The 17,998-nt window shown below is 38.7% G+C and overlaps 3 protein-coding genes across 5 annotated transcripts in view; 2 read left to right on the top strand and 1 right to left on the bottom strand.

The window, feature by feature from the left end:
* ank1a (ankyrin 1, erythrocytic a) overlaps positions 1-6,606 on the top strand; it is a 101,899-nt gene extending 95,293 nt beyond the window's left edge. For 2 of the 3 annotated variants that reach the window (XM_044111788.1, XM_044111786.1), the window contains one exon: positions 1,708-1,843. Coding sequence is in view for 1 of the 3 variants with exons in the window: in XM_044111787.1 (XP_043967722.1) it covers positions 1,708-1,761 (54 nt within the window). In the remaining 2 variants the exon portion in view is untranslated. Of the gene's footprint in view, positions 1-1,707 lie in introns of all 3 variants that reach the window. The other variant, XM_044111787.1, reaches the window with a different exon arrangement.
* Positions 6,607-9,059: 2,453 nt separating this feature from the next.
* eif4ebp1 (eukaryotic translation initiation factor 4E binding protein 1) lies at positions 9,060-12,796 on the top strand. Its single transcript, XM_044111780.1, has 3 exons — positions 9,060-9,571; positions 11,035-11,226; positions 12,311-12,796. The coding sequence occupies exons 1-3, from the start codon at positions 9,436-9,438 to the stop codon at positions 12,340-12,342; spliced, it is 360 nt and encodes a 119-aa protein (XP_043967715.1). The 5' UTR covers positions 9,060-9,435; the 3' UTR covers positions 12,343-12,796.
* A 2,601-nt stretch (positions 12,797-15,397) lies between these two features.
* spaw (southpaw) lies at positions 15,398-17,050 on the bottom strand. Its single transcript, XM_044111779.1, has 3 exons — positions 16,765-17,050; positions 15,620-16,416; positions 15,398-15,550 (listed from the first exon to the last, which is right to left on the bottom strand). Exons 1-3 carry the CDS (start codon positions 17,048-17,050, stop codon positions 15,398-15,400), a joined length of 1,236 nt encoding a protein of 411 aa, XP_043967714.1.
* Between the last annotated feature and the right edge of the window lie 948 nt (positions 17,051-17,998).

Below are 17,998 nucleotides of genomic sequence, written 5' to 3'. Positions count from 1 at the left end.
TGACAAGTCTGATAAAGTCAGACACAGTGTGCTGTCAGCAAAACCAAGACATATCTTGTAAAGTGGCAGCTCTCAAGGACAAAGCTGCCAAGGCGGTTGTCTGGAGAATTTGAGCCACTAGGCGGTGGGTCGGCGTGCGTGTGTGTGTGTGTGTGTGTGTGTGTGAGATGGTGACTTGCCCTTTCTAAAATAAAGGCCATGACATTCCTGAGACTACTGATGTTTCAAGTGCCTCACTCTTGCATGTTAACTTGCTTTTGCCAACCATTTTTGGTTAAATGCCACAGCAGCAGTAATGTGGGGTGTGTTGGAATTAAGATAAAGATTGTGGTTTGTACATGAGGGAAATTGTGAGCATTTTACCAAACTCAAGGTATATGGCACTTTTAAATCTCTTGCACAGAATTGTCATGTTTGCTTTGAAATGTTTCGTTTTGCATGCAGTCTCTTTTGTACAGGTGCACCTCAATAAACTAGAGTGTCATAAGAAAGTTTATTTAGTTCACTAATTCAGTATAAAATGAGAACAGTGCATACAGTTGTTTCACAAATAGACACATGTGTTATTTTGTTGTTTTGTTTTTTTTTTCCTGAAATGTAAACCTACTGAACCTACAGTTGGTACCTTTGCCACCAAAAAGTGGGGCAGCTACCATTGATTCTGAGCTATCTGCCATGATTTTGGTGGTAGCAGGGGCAGATTAATTAACAAGACGATACAGATTATGAGCAAGTTCAGAACAAATCAATACAAACAAAAAACAAAATAAGAATACATAGACATATACAGCCACCGCTTATTCTTTGGAAAGTGATTTGATGGAAAGTGGCATTGATGGAAATGCCACTTTCCATCAAGTAAATGTAGTCAAAATATGACAGGTTTAACATATTAATAACCAAAAATATCACCATTTGAAAGATAACTATTAACTAACAAGCAAAATAACCGGAAAGCAGCATCGGCATTCCCCAAAACAGCAGCAGCTTTGGCTGCTCTGGTGCCTCTTAGTGACGTCCCAGTGGTAGCTTCCAACAGCTGTGGCAGCTAACCCTGGAAATGCTACTGCTAACTGCCACTGACACAAATTGAGCTCACTGTCTCTCAACATTGAGCAACATCTTTTCCTTCTTTACTCTTTAGCCCAAGAAATGTCTTCTTTTATTTTTTTTGTTCGTTCAGGAGTTTCATAAGACAAAGAGTGTAAGAGCTCCTCTTCTAGGTTGACTCTCGAAGCTGTGGGTATCCCTCATTGCTTGTCCAACTCTGTCCTTCCATTCAACTTTCCATGCCTAAATATACCACTCTCTGGACAGCCATCTTCTTTACCAACATCCTTTTGTGCTGACCAGCGGGTGTCACTGGCTGCCTAATGAACAACTGTTATGTCAGCCGTCATCCCCATGATTATGTGTTGTCATATTATGTGGAAAGAATAATATTTTACTATTAAAAAAAATGAATGGCCCTATGTGAAATTCTGATAAAACTCATTTTTGAGTTACCATTAAGTCTGAGCAACAGTCACCAACATTAACAGAGCCCAACAATTGAAATGAAGCCTTCTGTATAATCAATGTTATATGAGTTTATGAATTAAAGTGTTATTGAGATACATTTACATTCTACTTGACTGAGATGCACCTGTACACTATTAAAACATTTGTAGCTCAATGTAGCATCAGTTATTTTCTCTCTATCCACAGAGTTCTCCACAAGATTCCACCCCTTCACCGAAACAATCGTACATGGACACATGACCATCAGCAGCTGTCAGGCAGAAGACCACATGGGGACTGGCCGACAAATGAAAATGAAATCCCCCTCCAACACAACGACAGCGGCGTTGCCGACTTTCAGCACGTTTCAGAAGAAAAGGATAAAGATCTAACTTATAGTTTTTATTACCTCTTTATTTTTAAGAAACTCTAGTTATAAAGAAAAAAAAACAAACAAATTCTGCTAGGCTAGAAGCATGATTTCATATAAAACAAAATCAAACACAGGCAAAAAAAAAAAGAGAAAAAAGAAAGAAACGCAACCGACATGTGCTTCCTGTTATCTGTATCAGCATGAGTGATTGCTGCCGCATGGCCTGTCTTTAACTACAAATACAGAGGGAAACACAGGGGCGGGTAAAGGGGGTGGGATGGGACAGGCATGCAATGTTCATTCAATCACTGGTCTGATATCTAAATTAACCAGGAAATTAACTGTTTATCAGTCAGAGAAACACAGAGACTAAAAACTCAAATTCTTCTCTTCCTCAACACACAGGTCCGTTTTAATCCCCTCTCAGTGCTCCGAGCACAGTAAAGCTCCTCTAACCACCCAAGAATATCAGTGTTGTACATAATATTGGATGCACTCAAAAGCTCTACGTGACAGTGTGTTACGTGTGTTGTTTATGTTCTCTAAGATCTCTATGCGATGCCACTGATGCTGCTTTCATGTACATAAGAGATTCCTCCCTGGTTTTCTTGTTAGACCTGTTCTGTCAAAACCTATATAATATTAGTCTATATATCCTGAGGTCTTTGTGGGTACAAGAACATGCAAACGTTATGTCGCTCAGCCTGTGTTAATTCAGTTTATGCTCATTTTTCTGCACCTTTCACTTGCTGTCATCATTTAGGCTGCAGAGAGACGGACTTCTCCTCCATCACTTGCTGTACTGTGAGTCTTTTTTCATCTTTAGGAGGCAGTTTTAATACCTTCTCTTTGTGTAGAAGGAAACAGTTTAGATGAAAGAATATGAGGAGACTAAACTTCTCTTCCATCTCTCTTCTTTTGCTTTGGTTTCGTCAACACTGTTTTGTAATACTATATCTCACCTTTGCGGTCACCCTATCAGAGTACATGTAGCAGTCCTGTCCTCCTTCTCCGATAGAGGACAGGATCCCACCTTCCGCTCGCAGCTGTCCAGTAAATCCTGCAGCATTTGACCCCACCACACACACACACGGTGCACACACTGATCACCTGTCCTACACTAGAAGATGTCACTCGATGAGGTAGCTGAAACACTGGTAATGTAGCATTGATCTGACTGGGCAGGCAGGGGAGCATCGCATCACGGGTCGAGGTCGAGTTGAGCTCTTATGTTTGTCCTTTGGATGGCTACTTGGAGCGTAGCAAAGGCAGTCAGTCACCGATCACTGTGATGAGAAACTGTAATACTGACCTGTAACTGTGAGCCTGGCTCCCCCTCGTCTCCAATCTCATCTCCTTTCAATTCATCTTATGTTGTAATAATTCACTTTCTTAGACGTTCATTTATGTAATATTCAAAAGGAGCAATAATTGCTAACAAAAAGGAAAAAAAGCATATTTATGTGTGAGAGTGTGAGAAAAGAATGGAAATTTAAGGATCAAAGGTCAAGGTCTTCCTAAGCCTTATCACAGCTTCACAGTCTTCTCTTTTTTCAGAAGTGATGTCAGTAATTTAGGATTCCACCTTTGCGTATTTTGATTTACAAAAACATTGTTTATGTTGGTATGACTTCATATCATAAATCCAGTGGCGGTTTTTGCACAAATGGCAGAAAATAGATGAAAATATGCACAAATCACTGTAGAACAACTCATGCTTAATCCATCTGTATAGTTTCTATTACTTTATTCTAAAAGAATAAAGTATTATAATTTAACTTTTTAATGTTGCACATAAAGATTGAAAGTTTCATGAATCTCAAACTGTGTTTTAAAGAAGTGGCACTGACCTGCTCAGAGCAGAATAATCCAGTTCAAGTTCAACAGTCTCAGTTTCCTTTTTCAAATTTTGAATAAACAGAGAAAATATTGTCCAAACTGTTAAAAAGAAATATTTCTAGCAGTCTACAACTCGTATACCAAGTTCAGCATCTTTACCATCCGACATTGTATAGATGTTTTTTGTTACAGTTTTACACTGTAACGCCCTCCTCAATGACTGGGCATGCTCATGACTTTCCTGATGGAATGACGCCCTGGGTGGTGAGCCATGTCAAAAACCGTCACTGAAGGAATCTCATCTGCAATGTGCTCAAAGTTTGATTTTGTTGTTCATTTCAGAATGTAGGTGTGTTCAAGCAGTTTTAAATCTTAAAGACATTCATATGCACCTTATAAGTTTGCATGAGTTTCTGGGTACCTCTTCTGTCCCAGATAAAGGGACATTTATAGTTAGGGTGTGATACTGCAAATAGTCAGAGACTATATACATAAACTTTCTGATCAGTTTTAAAAGTTGATTTACCTCAATATGTGTGTGCCATCTCACGTGATGCAAACTATCCAGACATGCATTTTATTCCAATGTCATCTTCCCCTCTGAACTCTTTATCAGACAAAAATATGTAAACCACAGAAATGTCGCAATAAGCATCCATCTGTAAATGTTTAGTAGGCTCCACAGCCAGAAACGATGAATGTAAAGTGGTGGTATTACTGTGAGTCCTGTTATGTGTTGGCTCTGTATTTCAGTAGATATTAGGGTGTTCACTCTGATGTTTAAAACTCAGTATCTGCTCATCACATATTTGACTTCTTCCTCACTTCATCACAAACATACATGAAGAACGGATTTTAAACAGGAAAGCCTTGACTAGTATTTGCAATTACCTCTTTGTTAGATGATATTTATATTTTATTATCTTATTTAATACTTATGAAAGTAAGATTATCTATTGAAAATTTATTGAACTAAAAGTAGTTCCCGGTCTGTCACAGCATACAATTTGCACCACACAATGTAACACGTGTTTTTTGGTTACACTGCAGAGTATTTAAAAAGCTTTGATTAATATATCAATGAAATGAATCCTGGAATGAGCTAAGTTTAAGTATATAGATGACTTGATATTATATATGTAAGAACATTTTCCCATTATGTTTCTTTTCGGAAATATCAAATGATTATTTTTTCAGATTTTTTATTTATTTATTTTTTTTTATTATTATATTATTACTTTTTACCATTTTTTCTGGTCTCAAAGGCTGATGTGCCACAATACATAAAATACTTTTTTTTGTTTAAATTTATATATGTGACAATTTAAAAAAAAAAAAAAACATTACCAAAAATATAATAAATAAGCTAAATATTATAGCAACATCATACATATTATACATAAATAGCTAAATATTAATATAATAAATCTAAATTTAAATTTTCTGTGTATTTTTTCCCTTTCAAGACTGAAGTAGCTCTTATTGTGATATTTCTATGTAAATAGTTGACATTGCAACTGTGGAAGTAGATTGTAGCAACTTATGTTGCAATGAAATAAGGATGATGAAATATAATTCTTTTATTATTTCCTTTGGATTATTATTCAATATAGTGTTTCATAAAATTAGCAAATATTTTAATTTATTTAAATGAATTACGTTTTTTAAAAACATATATTTTTTTAAATGTTCACATATATAAATATTTAACAAATTAATAATGTATTGAATGTGACACTTCTGACTTTCTATTGTTTTGCAATGTAAGACCTAGCACCTTCTGAACAGAGTATGGAAACAAAAATAGCAAAGTAATATATGTGGCTTTGAGCAAATATAACAAATTCATAAGTTCACATCAGTTTTTTTCAGGATTTATTTTACTGTATATGGAGGCTAGAAGCTGATTTTTGAACTTTTTAAGGCTATTTATTTAATCTTTTCTAAAGGGATATTTCATCCTTCCTACATGTTTGGATTGTTTTTACAAGCTGACTGATTTTATGACTCCTCTGCTGATGTCAGGGTTAGTGTTACAAGGATCTGATTATTGGGGAAAACACATTAAGGGGGAGCAATCTCAAAAAAGATGGAATTTCTTGAGGAATTCAGTGACTTCAAGATGACAAGCATTTTTCCTCAACACAGTCCTCCCTCTATTGTTTTGTTTTATTTTTTATTTATTTATTTATTTATTTGTTTCCCTCTTACCAAATATGAGACTGAGCCAAATCTGAGGCTTCCACATGGTGACGGACTGAATGTGGTCATACAGGTGTCCGAGCAGGTGCCAGCAGGAGGCGCTGTGCTTAAAAACAGCGAGGTGAAAACCAGGAAAGCCCTGCACTGAGGGACTGCCAAAAACGATGCCATGCACCAAGTTCATGCAAAAATATTAACTCCTGCAAAAACTAGAGAACACATGTATATTCCTTTAGAATGGATTGAAGACATTATTAACGCAATAGCATATTACTCGATACTAAGGAATGCAACTGCGCACATGCACAAAATGTTTTTAACATAAAAAGGCTATATATATATATATGAAACATATAAATATATATATATTTACTTAGAATGCTATGCACCCTTACTTGTCAACTGGGATTTCTATTATGTTATGGATGTACTTTTAGCATCATACAGCTGTAGCTACCAAGAGACTGTTGAGTTCTGGGTATTGCCTGCAACCTGGGGATAAATGGGGATAGTATGGGTGTTTTAACTTGTTTTGTTTTGTTTTTGTTTTTTATTGTCATGGAGAGTCAAACATGGATTTAAAATATACATGTGAAAACCTTTTAATCTAATCAAAGTCTGAGGGCATCTATTGACAATTTACTCTGTACACCAGCTCAACATTTACAAAATTAATAAAGAAATGAAATGTGTTTGCGTATAGTGTGTATACTTTTGTGACAGCCTCTAATTCACAGCTCACAAACATGCTCACGCCAATATGCAGGCGCGTGTAGATGTGAGAGGGGAAGGAGTGGGAATTGAATACGCAGCTTTTTGATTGCAAAATGACTGGCTGCCCAATCAATCACTGAAATAGGTCTGATGTACAAATTAAAAAATATTTTAACTATCCAAAAGGGAAATTAAATATGGTTGTAACTCATTTCATTCAAATATCTTCGAAGATCATTGTGGATGGTGATGCTGTGGGCAATTTTCGACCTCAATGCTTTGGCAATCAGAAGAGACAATATTCCACACTAACATGTTTTAGATATGAACCATCAGTTGTTGGGTAGCACCAATATTCCAGTTCATTTGCTTTTGCTATGCCCTTTTAAATCTTTATCTGATGATATCCTTACACAACCAGGGAGAAGGGTGGAGTAAGGGATATTATCAGTACCCAATAAGATGGCTTTAAGGAATGTTTTGAACTTCCTCCTCTCTTTCTGCTCTGCATGTACTGTTGTTAAAATACTATTATGTCATAGAAAACCTTACAAAGGACGTGCTTTTTTGTATTTCCTGCTTTCAATCTTATATTGGAAATTAAAAATATCTAAAATTAGCTTTTAATTTTCGGAGATTTATTTTACATGTTTGATCAGCTCTCTAGTAAAATATCTTATTTGCAGAAACGTCCACAGTTGTTTCCAAAGAACTTCAAAGGGTTAGTATTTTAGGATCAATATTTCTTAGCAAAAGATTGAAAAACATTTTGAGATTTTAATGCTATAACTTATCTGGTGGAATCTAAAACTTATTTTAATTTTTTTGATATCCCATTTTCATCTATCCATTTTCTGTATACCCTTATGGCGGCGGTTTTCAAAGTGTGAGGCGCGCCTCCCCGGGGGGGCGCCAGAGCACTTTAGGGGAGGCGCGGTGCGAGGGGAAAAAAATAAACCGGAAAAGCTATCTGCTTGCTGTCTACTGATGTGAGAGAAACGTCTTTTACGCACACGATCAACTCTGTGGATTTAGGAAAAAGTTGGTACTGTGGGTGCGTGGTGTGGAAATGTTTCCCCCCTTAGAGGATGTTTTGGCCAGTGATGTCAGTAACGTTACTGACGTCGGACCACTTTTTTCAGTAACGAGTAATCTAACGCGTTGCTATTTCAAATCCAGTAGACTACAGTTACTTATCAAAATCATTTTTGCGTTACTATCTTCTTTTGTTATTTAATCGTATTTCCTCTACGTGTCTTGTCGAGTGACCGACGTCTCTATGCGACAGAAATGTAAACAATGGAGGGAGATGCGCATTTTGTTGGTGGAAAAACTGGAACTATTTTCAGTTTCTGTCGCCAAGTCCGATTATTATAAGCGGCTTTGGGCTTCATTTTTTTAAAGTCGCTTGCAGATTTAATCCCTGTTTTGAAGTTGCTCATTTGGGCTTGGAAATAAGCAGAGACTCATAATAAATCCCAGAATTTGTCCGTCATTAAGGTAGTTTTACTCCGCCTCCCTGTTCATCATTTCCGGATGATCCGTCCCGCTGTGTCTTTGTTAATGTCAAGTTAATGTATTACCTCTGAATGACGCCGAGCTTCACGCTACTCCAGAAAACTGCAAACATCGAGACCAATATGAACAGCGCAATAAACGTGAAAACAGCCACGAATAAACGTGTCCGTAGTTGGCAATAGTTATAATGGCAAGTTAGCACCGTTATAATTATTAATATTACGGTAAGTGTCGCAGCCATCTGAGCTGTGGAGCTGCGGAGGAGCTCTGTGCTGCGACATCAAACTCAAGGGCGTAACGCAGAATCTGGAGGCTGGGGGGAGGGGGGCTTTAAAATCCTTCTTAGAGTTTTCCAGACAACAGTGGACCACACAAACTACTCATGTTTTTTATTTTTTGTACAATCTCCTCTTCAGTTCAACCTTATCAGTGGAGACACATTGTTGATGTTACCATTATAAAATAACTTACAATTAAGTATTGGCAAAGCTCAATGTGATTTTCACAGGAGGCAGAGCGTTGTTGTTAGCAGCTGCTGAAAGTAACTAAAAAGTTACTTAATCCTGCAGTTAGTTACTTTCCTGCAGTTAGTTACTACTTGACTTGGAAAGTAACTTAGTTACTCCGCCCCCTCCACGGCGGGGGCAGCAGGCCTTAAGCTCCTTGAAGGGGGGCTCACCCTTTCATACTTTGAAAACCCCTGCCTTATGGTATCGGTAGGGGTGCTGGTGCCTATCTCCAGCTGACGTTCCGGGCGAGAGATCGCAAGTCTGTCGCATGGCAACATCACATTATTTTGTATTTTGAGTTCCTCTTGGATGGCTGCACAGTGGCGCAGTTGGTAGAGCTGTTGCCTTGCAGCAAGAAGGCCCTGGGTATTTGAAAGGAGTTGGTAGACAGAATTCAACTCTCTGCAGCGATTTCGCCTGCACAATCTGCCAGCAGAGGGCGCAGTAGGTCAATCCTGCTTGTTTTTCTTAGCAGTACTTCCCCTGCAGCCTGTCTGACTGTCTGTGTGTTGTTTTGTGTGCATGTGGAAGCAAAGTGTGCTGAGGGCCTTGTAACAAAGATCCTCTACACTTTCTGTGTGTGTGAGACGGTGGTGATATGAAGAACTCAGACGGTATTCTTGATTTGCACTAATGAAAAGTAGATATTTATTTAGCAGAAAGGAGCCATTCTGTTGAGCCACAGCAGCTTCTGCCACTCTCCCTGGCTTTTGTTCTAGACTTCTTAACTGGTTCATGTCACTTAGTTAGCTAGTTTAAGTTCATTACAGTTGAACAAAAATGTCCACCGACTGCCAGAAGACAACTGCCAAGGCCATCCCGTCGACCAGGAAGGTGATCATCAACAACGCGGACCACATGCCCCACGACTACTCCACCACTCCCGGAGGAACCCTGTTTAGCACCACTCCTGGAGGTACGGACTGTACTGCCTGCACACATAACATTTATACATATAAATACGCCTAAGGGTCTATTCCTGTGCGTGCAGCCACAAAGCACCACTTTTAAAGAGCAGCTTGGTTGCGTTGTTTTTCACGCTAACTCCTCGAGGACTGCTACAGTCAGCTGGTGGCTCTGCTGCAGCTAGCTGCTAACGCTAGAAACAAACGCAAAGAAGAAAATCTTTCTGAAACACTTTATTGTTGTTATTCTTTCAGGGGAGGCTATATGCTTCTGACAAAGCTTTTCCTTTAAGTTGGATGTGTTGAAAGTTAAATTTTTCATTTTATCTACGATCTTGATCAATAGCTGCAGTTTTATTTTAGGATTTAACCTCTGCTCTCTGAGTCACATGGCCAGATTCCCTGCAACTTCTGTCACCATAGATATGCAGTGTATGTGTGTGTGTGTGCGCCTTACAGGTGATCTGTAGAGGGCGCTGTCGCCTCTGAGGTTTTCATTCAATTTGCTGCAGTACTTTTTTAACAGAGGTCCAAGTTCAGCTTTATATAGTAGTTCCAAGTTTTTGAAGTGGAGAGTTTGGAGATCGATTAAAAGCTTATAAGTTCCTGCAATATATAACCTTCATTTAGTATAATCCAGATTAGTTAATCCTGGTGAAATGAAACATTTTCTCTTCAAGTTTGAAAAAACTGCCTTCACGTGTTACAACACTTTTAGCTGAGTATACAAGTATGTCACATAAACTGAGAATATTTTGGGTATTTTACTCATACAGTATGTAACATAACATCCAAGACAGTCTAACTTTAAATGATATTCTTTATTTTTACTCCGATTTCTGATTTTACGAAATAAATATCTTGTTGGCATCCTGGTGACTATGACTCATATTAAGAGTTAATCATTAGGTTTGTGTGTGTGCATGTTTCACTGTTTCTCAGCAGTTTTATTCCCTTTCACTTCTGTTAAATCAACTGTCGTTCCCTAATTTTTATTGGGTACAGTGTACACTATGTACATACAGTCAAAATTTGTATTTGGCCATACATTTGGCTTAAAAAAACTACAGAAAAATTACTAATTTGGCTGGAATTTGTGTTGAAACTTGACTGTTTAAAGTTGTTGGGGTTTTTTTATATATATACTTTACACGCTATTGATGATTAGAGTTGCAATACACACTTCACTTGCTATTTGTAAGAAGATAACAAATCCCCAATGGATTGACAAATTTTCAACATATCTCTGCTTTAGGAGACTCTGTTAGTCTAGAAAGAAAAATGTTTCAGACATATCCTTTGGTCTGTTTGACTTATTCTGAATAACTATTGTAGCTGAGGTTTGATCTTTAATTGGTTGTTTCTTTCTTTCAAATCATGGATCACAGAGTTAGTTAGCTTGTCGCATACAGGGTGTCTTTTTTTTTCTCTTGTGTTAATGTTTTTGTAATGCTTCTCCTTTTCATTTGGGCAGGAACCAGGATCATCTATGACCGAAAATTCCTGCTAGAGTGCCGCAGCTCTCCACTGGCCAGGACCCCTCCTCGAGGGTTGCCCCCCATTCCAGGGGTCACCACTCCGCCATCCAAAGGGCCCAATGAGAAGACTGTCAATGGGGAAGTCGAGAACAACAACTCCATTCCTGCTCCTGAAATGACCAATGCTGGTATGTTCACACCTCAGATAAACATTACATGATGACTAAAATGTCTCTGGATGCTACAGTTTAGATAAGATGCATTGAGGTCATGGTTGCTGTTCTCTTTTTTACAGCATTAGCCTTAATCATTAGTGTTTGGTAATATTCTCTTTGCCAGGTGTTTTACAACTTTGTCACAATAACATGCAGTTATATGTTAGTTTGACATATGGTGAGCAGTTTGGACAAATTCAAGTGATTCCATTATTTTTGGAAAATGATAAATACCAGTAGCCCGGGCCACCGTTCAGGTCTGGCAAATTGGTTGCAGAAAAAATAAAAGCCATTCAGATTTTGACCCAATCAACCAAGTGTTTGAACTTTTACATCTTATGTGAAAGAATGGCTTAAAGAGAGGCACATATGTGAATACTAAAACCTCCATTGCTCAACACTTTTTACGCATTATTTTTTTCATTCAAGTATTATTTTTCTGGTTAGTTTTAAATATGTTTTTATGTACTGTTCCTTTTGAATTTTGACTTTTAAAAGCCTAGCCAGGGACTAGGCTTAGTGTTTGAGTAGATGGCCTGTAGACAAGACAACGGTTTCTTTTTAAATGAAACATTGTTTAATGTCTTGCTCCTGATTAAATATATTTAAAGAAATCCAGTACAATATTCCAGGAAAGCATAGATGTAGAAGTATCATTTTTTTTCCGATGGCTTTTTGCAGCTGGACCTGATGATTCACCACTATGGAATCCATGAATTTTGCCATGTAACAAATGACGCTCAAAAGAAAATGTTAAAGCTTAAACAGAACTGGACGCTGCATCACTTTATTGACCAAAAACATACCAGTAAATCCACCAAAGACTGACTGAGAATCAAGAAATGGAAAGTCCTGGACTTACATTGTTCAAATGCTGTGGAGTGACATAAAAGGGGCTGAACATGCATGAAACTAATCAAACAAGTCTAAAAGTGAAAATAATCATCAATATTTCTTTTTAAATCATTTTTATTTGGGTGTGAATATTGTTATGGTGATTTGTGTGGGGTTTTTTTTTTTTTTCCGTGAGTAACATTTGTTCTTCTGTTTTATGTAGGTGAAGATGCACAGTTTGAAATGGACATCTAGGCAGAGCTTTGCGACACATTGTGACGAAGAGATGACCAGGAGCTGCTGTCTTCATCATCATGTTGTTTCAGCATCCATCAGTTTCACTCTCTATTGGTTCTTTTGTTCAGAACAATGCTGTTTTCTGTTTGCTTCAAAGCTCAGACCATTTTTCCTTTTTATTTTTCGTTAACATGAAAGTGTGCCTTCCTGTAGTGGCTTGTGAGTTAAAAAAATCACCACTGAAAAGTACTTAACAACAGCAAAGCCTCATTGATGGGTAACCTGAGCACTTGAAGGAAATACAGAGCTAATCCTCTGAATGTACATCCATTCCAGAAGCGCTTGTCGCTCAGTGTGGTTCCATAATCCTGCCAGCTGTCTTCAGATACTGCCTTCAGATATTACAAATGCTGTCCACCTCAAGTGTTACATAAAGAATGTGAAACTGTCTTTTTTTTTTTTTTTTTTTTTTGATGTCACAAAACAATTTTCACACGGTTTGTGGTTTGAATAAAGGAAACGACGATTAACCTGTTTTCTTTGTAGTAATTTTTCATTAAACACCAAGGTTTTTTTTTTTGTTCACATCTATGAAAAGCAGATGTTTGCCTGATAAACATGCATGAGTCCTTGTACTAGGTATCGGAGTATGTGTGCAGCCAATATACATTTCACTGGGATAACTTGCTGGCTCCTGAACCTCCTGTGCCGCCAGTTCAACGCAAATGGTTTCAGAGGAATTCCTCCAAGGAGCTGCTGGGGGCTGATAACCTCAGCTGAATAAAGAGAGGTCAATATACAAGTGTACATAGCAGAAACTCCCACCTTCCATTCAACATTTCACTTCAAGGTGAAGCCTGTTGGATTCATTTTTGCACAGAACTCTAAACAATCTCCTTAATATGAAAACTTCTAAATCCTGGATGAAACACAATTAACCTCCTGCTCAAACATATACTGTAAATTCAACTGGATAAACAAGTTGGCATTTAAAACTGTTCTATTTACTTTTTTACTATGACCTGTTGGCATATTTTAGTGTCTAACATTAATTCTTAAAAATGAAGAACAAATTATTGGATTTGATTGGATTAAATCAAATCCAATAATTTGATTATTGGATTTATTTTTATTTTGACATTCACCTGTGTTTTGTGTACCATAAAACCACTTAAACTATAATGATAGATTTAAAATATCTATTGTATTAATGATGGGATAAAATGGTCAGGAAGGGCTAAATGTGGGAGGTGTCACTTTTGACTCATTTTGTGGTATTAAAGTCCAATTACACTATCATTTTCAGGAAAGTCTGGTCACTTATTGTCACCCATCTGCCAGATTAAAAGCACAAAATATCTGCAAAATATGCAGGGCCTTGCAAAAGTATTTACACACCTGTGAACTTCTTCACACTTCAAGCCACAAACTGAAATTGGAGTGCAATTTTATTGTCATAGCCCAGAAAGATTATGAATAATTACATATGAGACATAAATATGGCTCATGTATTTAATTGTTGTTTTTTAAAGCATTTTTAATATTAAAATATTTGTTGACTTCATGAATGCATGTTCTCAAGGATTGCTTTTCATTGAGATGCCCAGAAGGAATGAGTTAAATGAGAATAACCCCTAAAGTTTGAGCTCTGTCTCGTCTTGTCTTGGGTAAAAGTGGATTGAACAGTTTCTGCTGATCAGTTCCAGTCGTTCCCAGGTTCGCCTTCACAGTACCTTCACCATGCAGGTTCTGAGTCTCTCCATTCCTCCACAAGGATTTGTTTGTTTGTTTCACCTCTGCTTCCTGACTCTCCATCCCCCATTGCCTGGATAAACAAGCACTGCTGCCTTCTTTCTGGTCCATTGATCCAGAGAGGTTTCTGTAGTTTTAACCCATGTGCCTGTTGTTCACAATCAACAAAAGAAGCCTGGATAAGCAGGACAGCTAATGACACTTGTAATGGGTGTGCTGTAAAGTGTTTGAGAAGTGGATTGCTGAGGTGAAAGAGGAAACAATACTAAACTGTTAGCTGGTTGGGAGTCAGTAAAGAAAAAGTGTGATAAATATGTGGGTGATTATTTGTTAACTGGTCAAGAAAAAGTGATTGGGACAGTATATTGGACTGATGTGTGTTGTGCTTTTTTATTCTACACTCCAATTCACTACTTGACTACAGTTACAGCTGCAGGTTTTCTACCAACTTTGCACATCTAGAAACCAAGATTTGTCCATTTGAGCCGAGCTCAGTCTCAAAGAACATCTGTGAGTAGCAATTTTTGTCTTAACAGATGTTCTCCACAAGATCAGAGAGCTGTGGATCTCTACAGCTCCTCCAGAGTTGTGTTTGACTTTCTGTCTGTTTCTCTTATCAATGCCATTGTTCTTTCCTAGCATGTTGGTTCAGGTGGACAACCACATCCTTGTGGGTTTGCAAATGTGCCACTGCCATGTTCTGCCCATCTTCAGCCGACGGGTTGATCAGGTCTCTGTGAGATGTTCAAAGCTATGAATGGTTTTATAACTTCACTTTGCTTTAAACCTCTCCACAACTTTCTGTCTCATCTGTGTTCCTTGGTCTCCATGACATTATTTTCTGATGTTCTATAACAGACCTAGAAGACCTTCACAGAACAGCTGGTTTGATATTCATCTTAAATCACACATAGGTTAACTTTAATAACCAGTTAGGTGACTTGATTGTGCTGGTTTGACATGTTCATTTATACTTTTAGACGGTTCTGTATTTAGCTCTGTATATATTATATCTTCCAAGACCATGTGATCAAGAATAAGCCACATAATCCAACACATTTGTCAAAATAAAAGATTTTAATATATTCTTTTATGCTTTATATACAAAAATATACAGCAATCTATAAATAGACAAATTATTAAAATGTACATTCTGGTAATATGTATAGAATAGTAAAATCTTACCCAGAAAGGATAAGAAATTTATTTCAACACAGAAATGCTTTCAGTAGAGGGGAATGACAAGAAATGCTATCATACTTGATTATTAATGTTACATGCAAACAAAAACACAACAATTCAGGTTTATGCAGTAATTCTTTCAGTGGCAGCCGCACTCTTCAACAATCATCTCCTCGTGGTGCCGCAGGGTCAGGTCATCGTTCTCGTAGTACAGCATGGAGAACGGGCTGAGGCGTGTCGGCACACAGGAAGGGCAGGACACTCTTCCTGGGTTGTGATGTCTCAGCAGGCTCTGAAAGTCAACAGAACATTTCACATGAACTGAATCAGAAGGAGCCATACTCTGTAGTCATCATCTTACCTGCATGTAGGCGTGGTTGGTGGGGTTGAAGGACTCGTCTAGGGGGATGGGACACTCTCCCTCACAGCGATAGGCGTTGTAGCGCTTCGGATGCACAATCCACTCATCCCAGCCAATGTGGTCAAAGTCTACCCACATGTCCACCCTGCGACACAGAGGCCCCTGAGTCTGCTCCGCTGCAGGGGCCACGGTAGGTGCAGCTCCATCAGTAACTCGCAGGGCCTCCAATCGGTTCCTCTTGTGGCGGCGGCTTTGCCTATCACTCTTGACCCTGTTGGCTGTCACATACTTGGAGTTTTCCACAGTTTGAATGAGACTGTAAGCTCCAGAGGATTCCTGGGGCAGGTTGTGTTTGGAGAAGATGACCATCATCACCCGATTTGTAGTTGGATGTTGTGCTTTTCTTTGACTTCTTGCCAAGAGGTCTTCATCCCCATAACCGCTCCCGCTGTCTTTCTGAGTCACCCCTGAGCCCTCTTGGCTCAACACTGCATCTCCCTGGTAAAGCCAGTATTTCAAGAGATTCGTCACATTGAATACCTTCCAGGAAGACTTTGTGCTGCTCGGTGTTGCGCCAAAGCTCCCCAAGAAGACAGCCTCCTCCTGTGACTCCTGGCATGAAGTCCCATCCGGGTCACAGCTGTGCTTCTGGGAATGGTATAAATCCACAGTGGCATGGTGAGAGGCAGAGAAAGCTGGGAGTCGGATCTGAAGCTCTGCTAGCTGGACAAGCTCACTGGTGGAGATGGAAGACATGTCAAAGGTGACCATCCATCTGTCGCCCACTTGATGACAACCTTCAAGAAAAACCAGGAGAAAGAGAAATCAAAGTGTGACACTCCAAGTCTGAGCGAATGTGGAGAGGCCAGGTCGCTGGACAGATGTCAAAACGTTGAAGTGAGAGGGGAAACGGGGCAGGATGTGTATTGGACCCCCCTGCACAAGGCCGTCTGAGGGCTAATATACAACCGCCCCATATAAAACAGAGCCAGCCTTTAAAGTCCAATAAGCATTTTGACACTTGCTGAGTTGTAAAAAGGGAGGGTCTGATAACACAGATAAACAGCCAAGGAGCTGCTGGATGACAGAAACTAACAGTCAAGGTGTAACAATCCTGAATGTTTGAACAAAAAAAGTTTACCAACCTTTGGCCACTAGACTCAGGACAGAATCAGAGCTGTAAGCTGACAGCTGGTCCCTTGGCGCTCTAAAGGTGTTGACAGTCAGTGAGGCGATGGAGTCGGCAGCACTGAAAGAGCGGTACAGCTGCATCATGTACAAAGGATATCTGCTGCGATGATTAGTTGACATGTTTCTGTGAGCTGAACCGTTCTCCAGGTGTGTGTGATGTCTACGCGTCCGCGTCGAGATGACTGCTCCAAAGGAGCAGAGAGAAAGCGTGCAGAAGACAGCCAGGACTCTGCTCTCCATTTTAGCTGAAACTCACAAAGATCTGCCTCAATCTGTCCTTCCTCCAGCTGCTCCAGGGCACAAATGATGTTGAGTGCAGATGGAGCTGTAGACTGGCCTTTTATAACGGACAGCTGCCCTTTGATGACCCCTGACCACTGCAGGCATCTTAATGGCTCCTCTGATCATCAGAGCACATCAGAGGGCCAGAGAGTAGCTGCTTTTAGCCAAGGTCATTGTCCTGTCAAACTAACTTTTAAATGCAAAACATGTTATATTAACAATTAAACACTGATATTACTGACACCTTTTTTACAATGACTTGCAAACGTGTCCATTACTCTTTAACCTCTCAAAACCGAATCACCTTACAACCAAGAACATCAGTGTGTTATGATTTTATGTGACTGATCAACAAAAAGCTAAGTTTAATAACAAACAATCTGAAAAATTTCACATCTACTCCCTTTTACTCAGATACCTCTCACTAAATAAAAGTAAGAGCAAACAACAGATTTCAAACATTACACTGAGCTGTCCTAGTTCCACTGGCAGATTATTTCACTTTTATCAAGTACTTTTTAATCAATATTAAGGTATTCTTTACTTAAAACAAGCTCCTGCTGAAAAAAGTTGCTTGGAAGTTAGTTTTGTCTTATTGTGAATGTACTTGGAACATATTTTAATTACTAATTGTTGCATTTCCAATGTGCCAGTTAAAGCATTTCAATTAAAGTTAAATCGGGGCTGGGCCTCTCCAGAAAGTTCACTTTGGTTTTGATGAACCATTCAGAGTTGAACTAGCTGATGTTCTTTTAATCTTTATTCTGCTACACAGCTAAAAATAAATCTTGACATCAGGGTAATGATTTGACTACATTCTCCTTCCAGAAGAAAGCAACATTTTTTGATTCTCCGAAACAAGCAAGTTATTCATCTGTACTTGATTATTGTTTTAGATCAGGCCAT

This window comes from Gambusia affinis, linkage group LG03, assembly GCF_019740435.1.
Source record: "Gambusia affinis linkage group LG03, SWU_Gaff_1.0, whole genome shotgun sequence".
In the NCBI taxonomy this organism is placed as follows: domain Eukaryota; kingdom Metazoa; phylum Chordata; class Actinopteri; order Cyprinodontiformes; family Poeciliidae; genus Gambusia; species Gambusia affinis.
The sequence above is the reverse complement of the archived record's forward strand: the minus strand, read 5'-3'. Positions and strand labels throughout refer to the sequence as shown.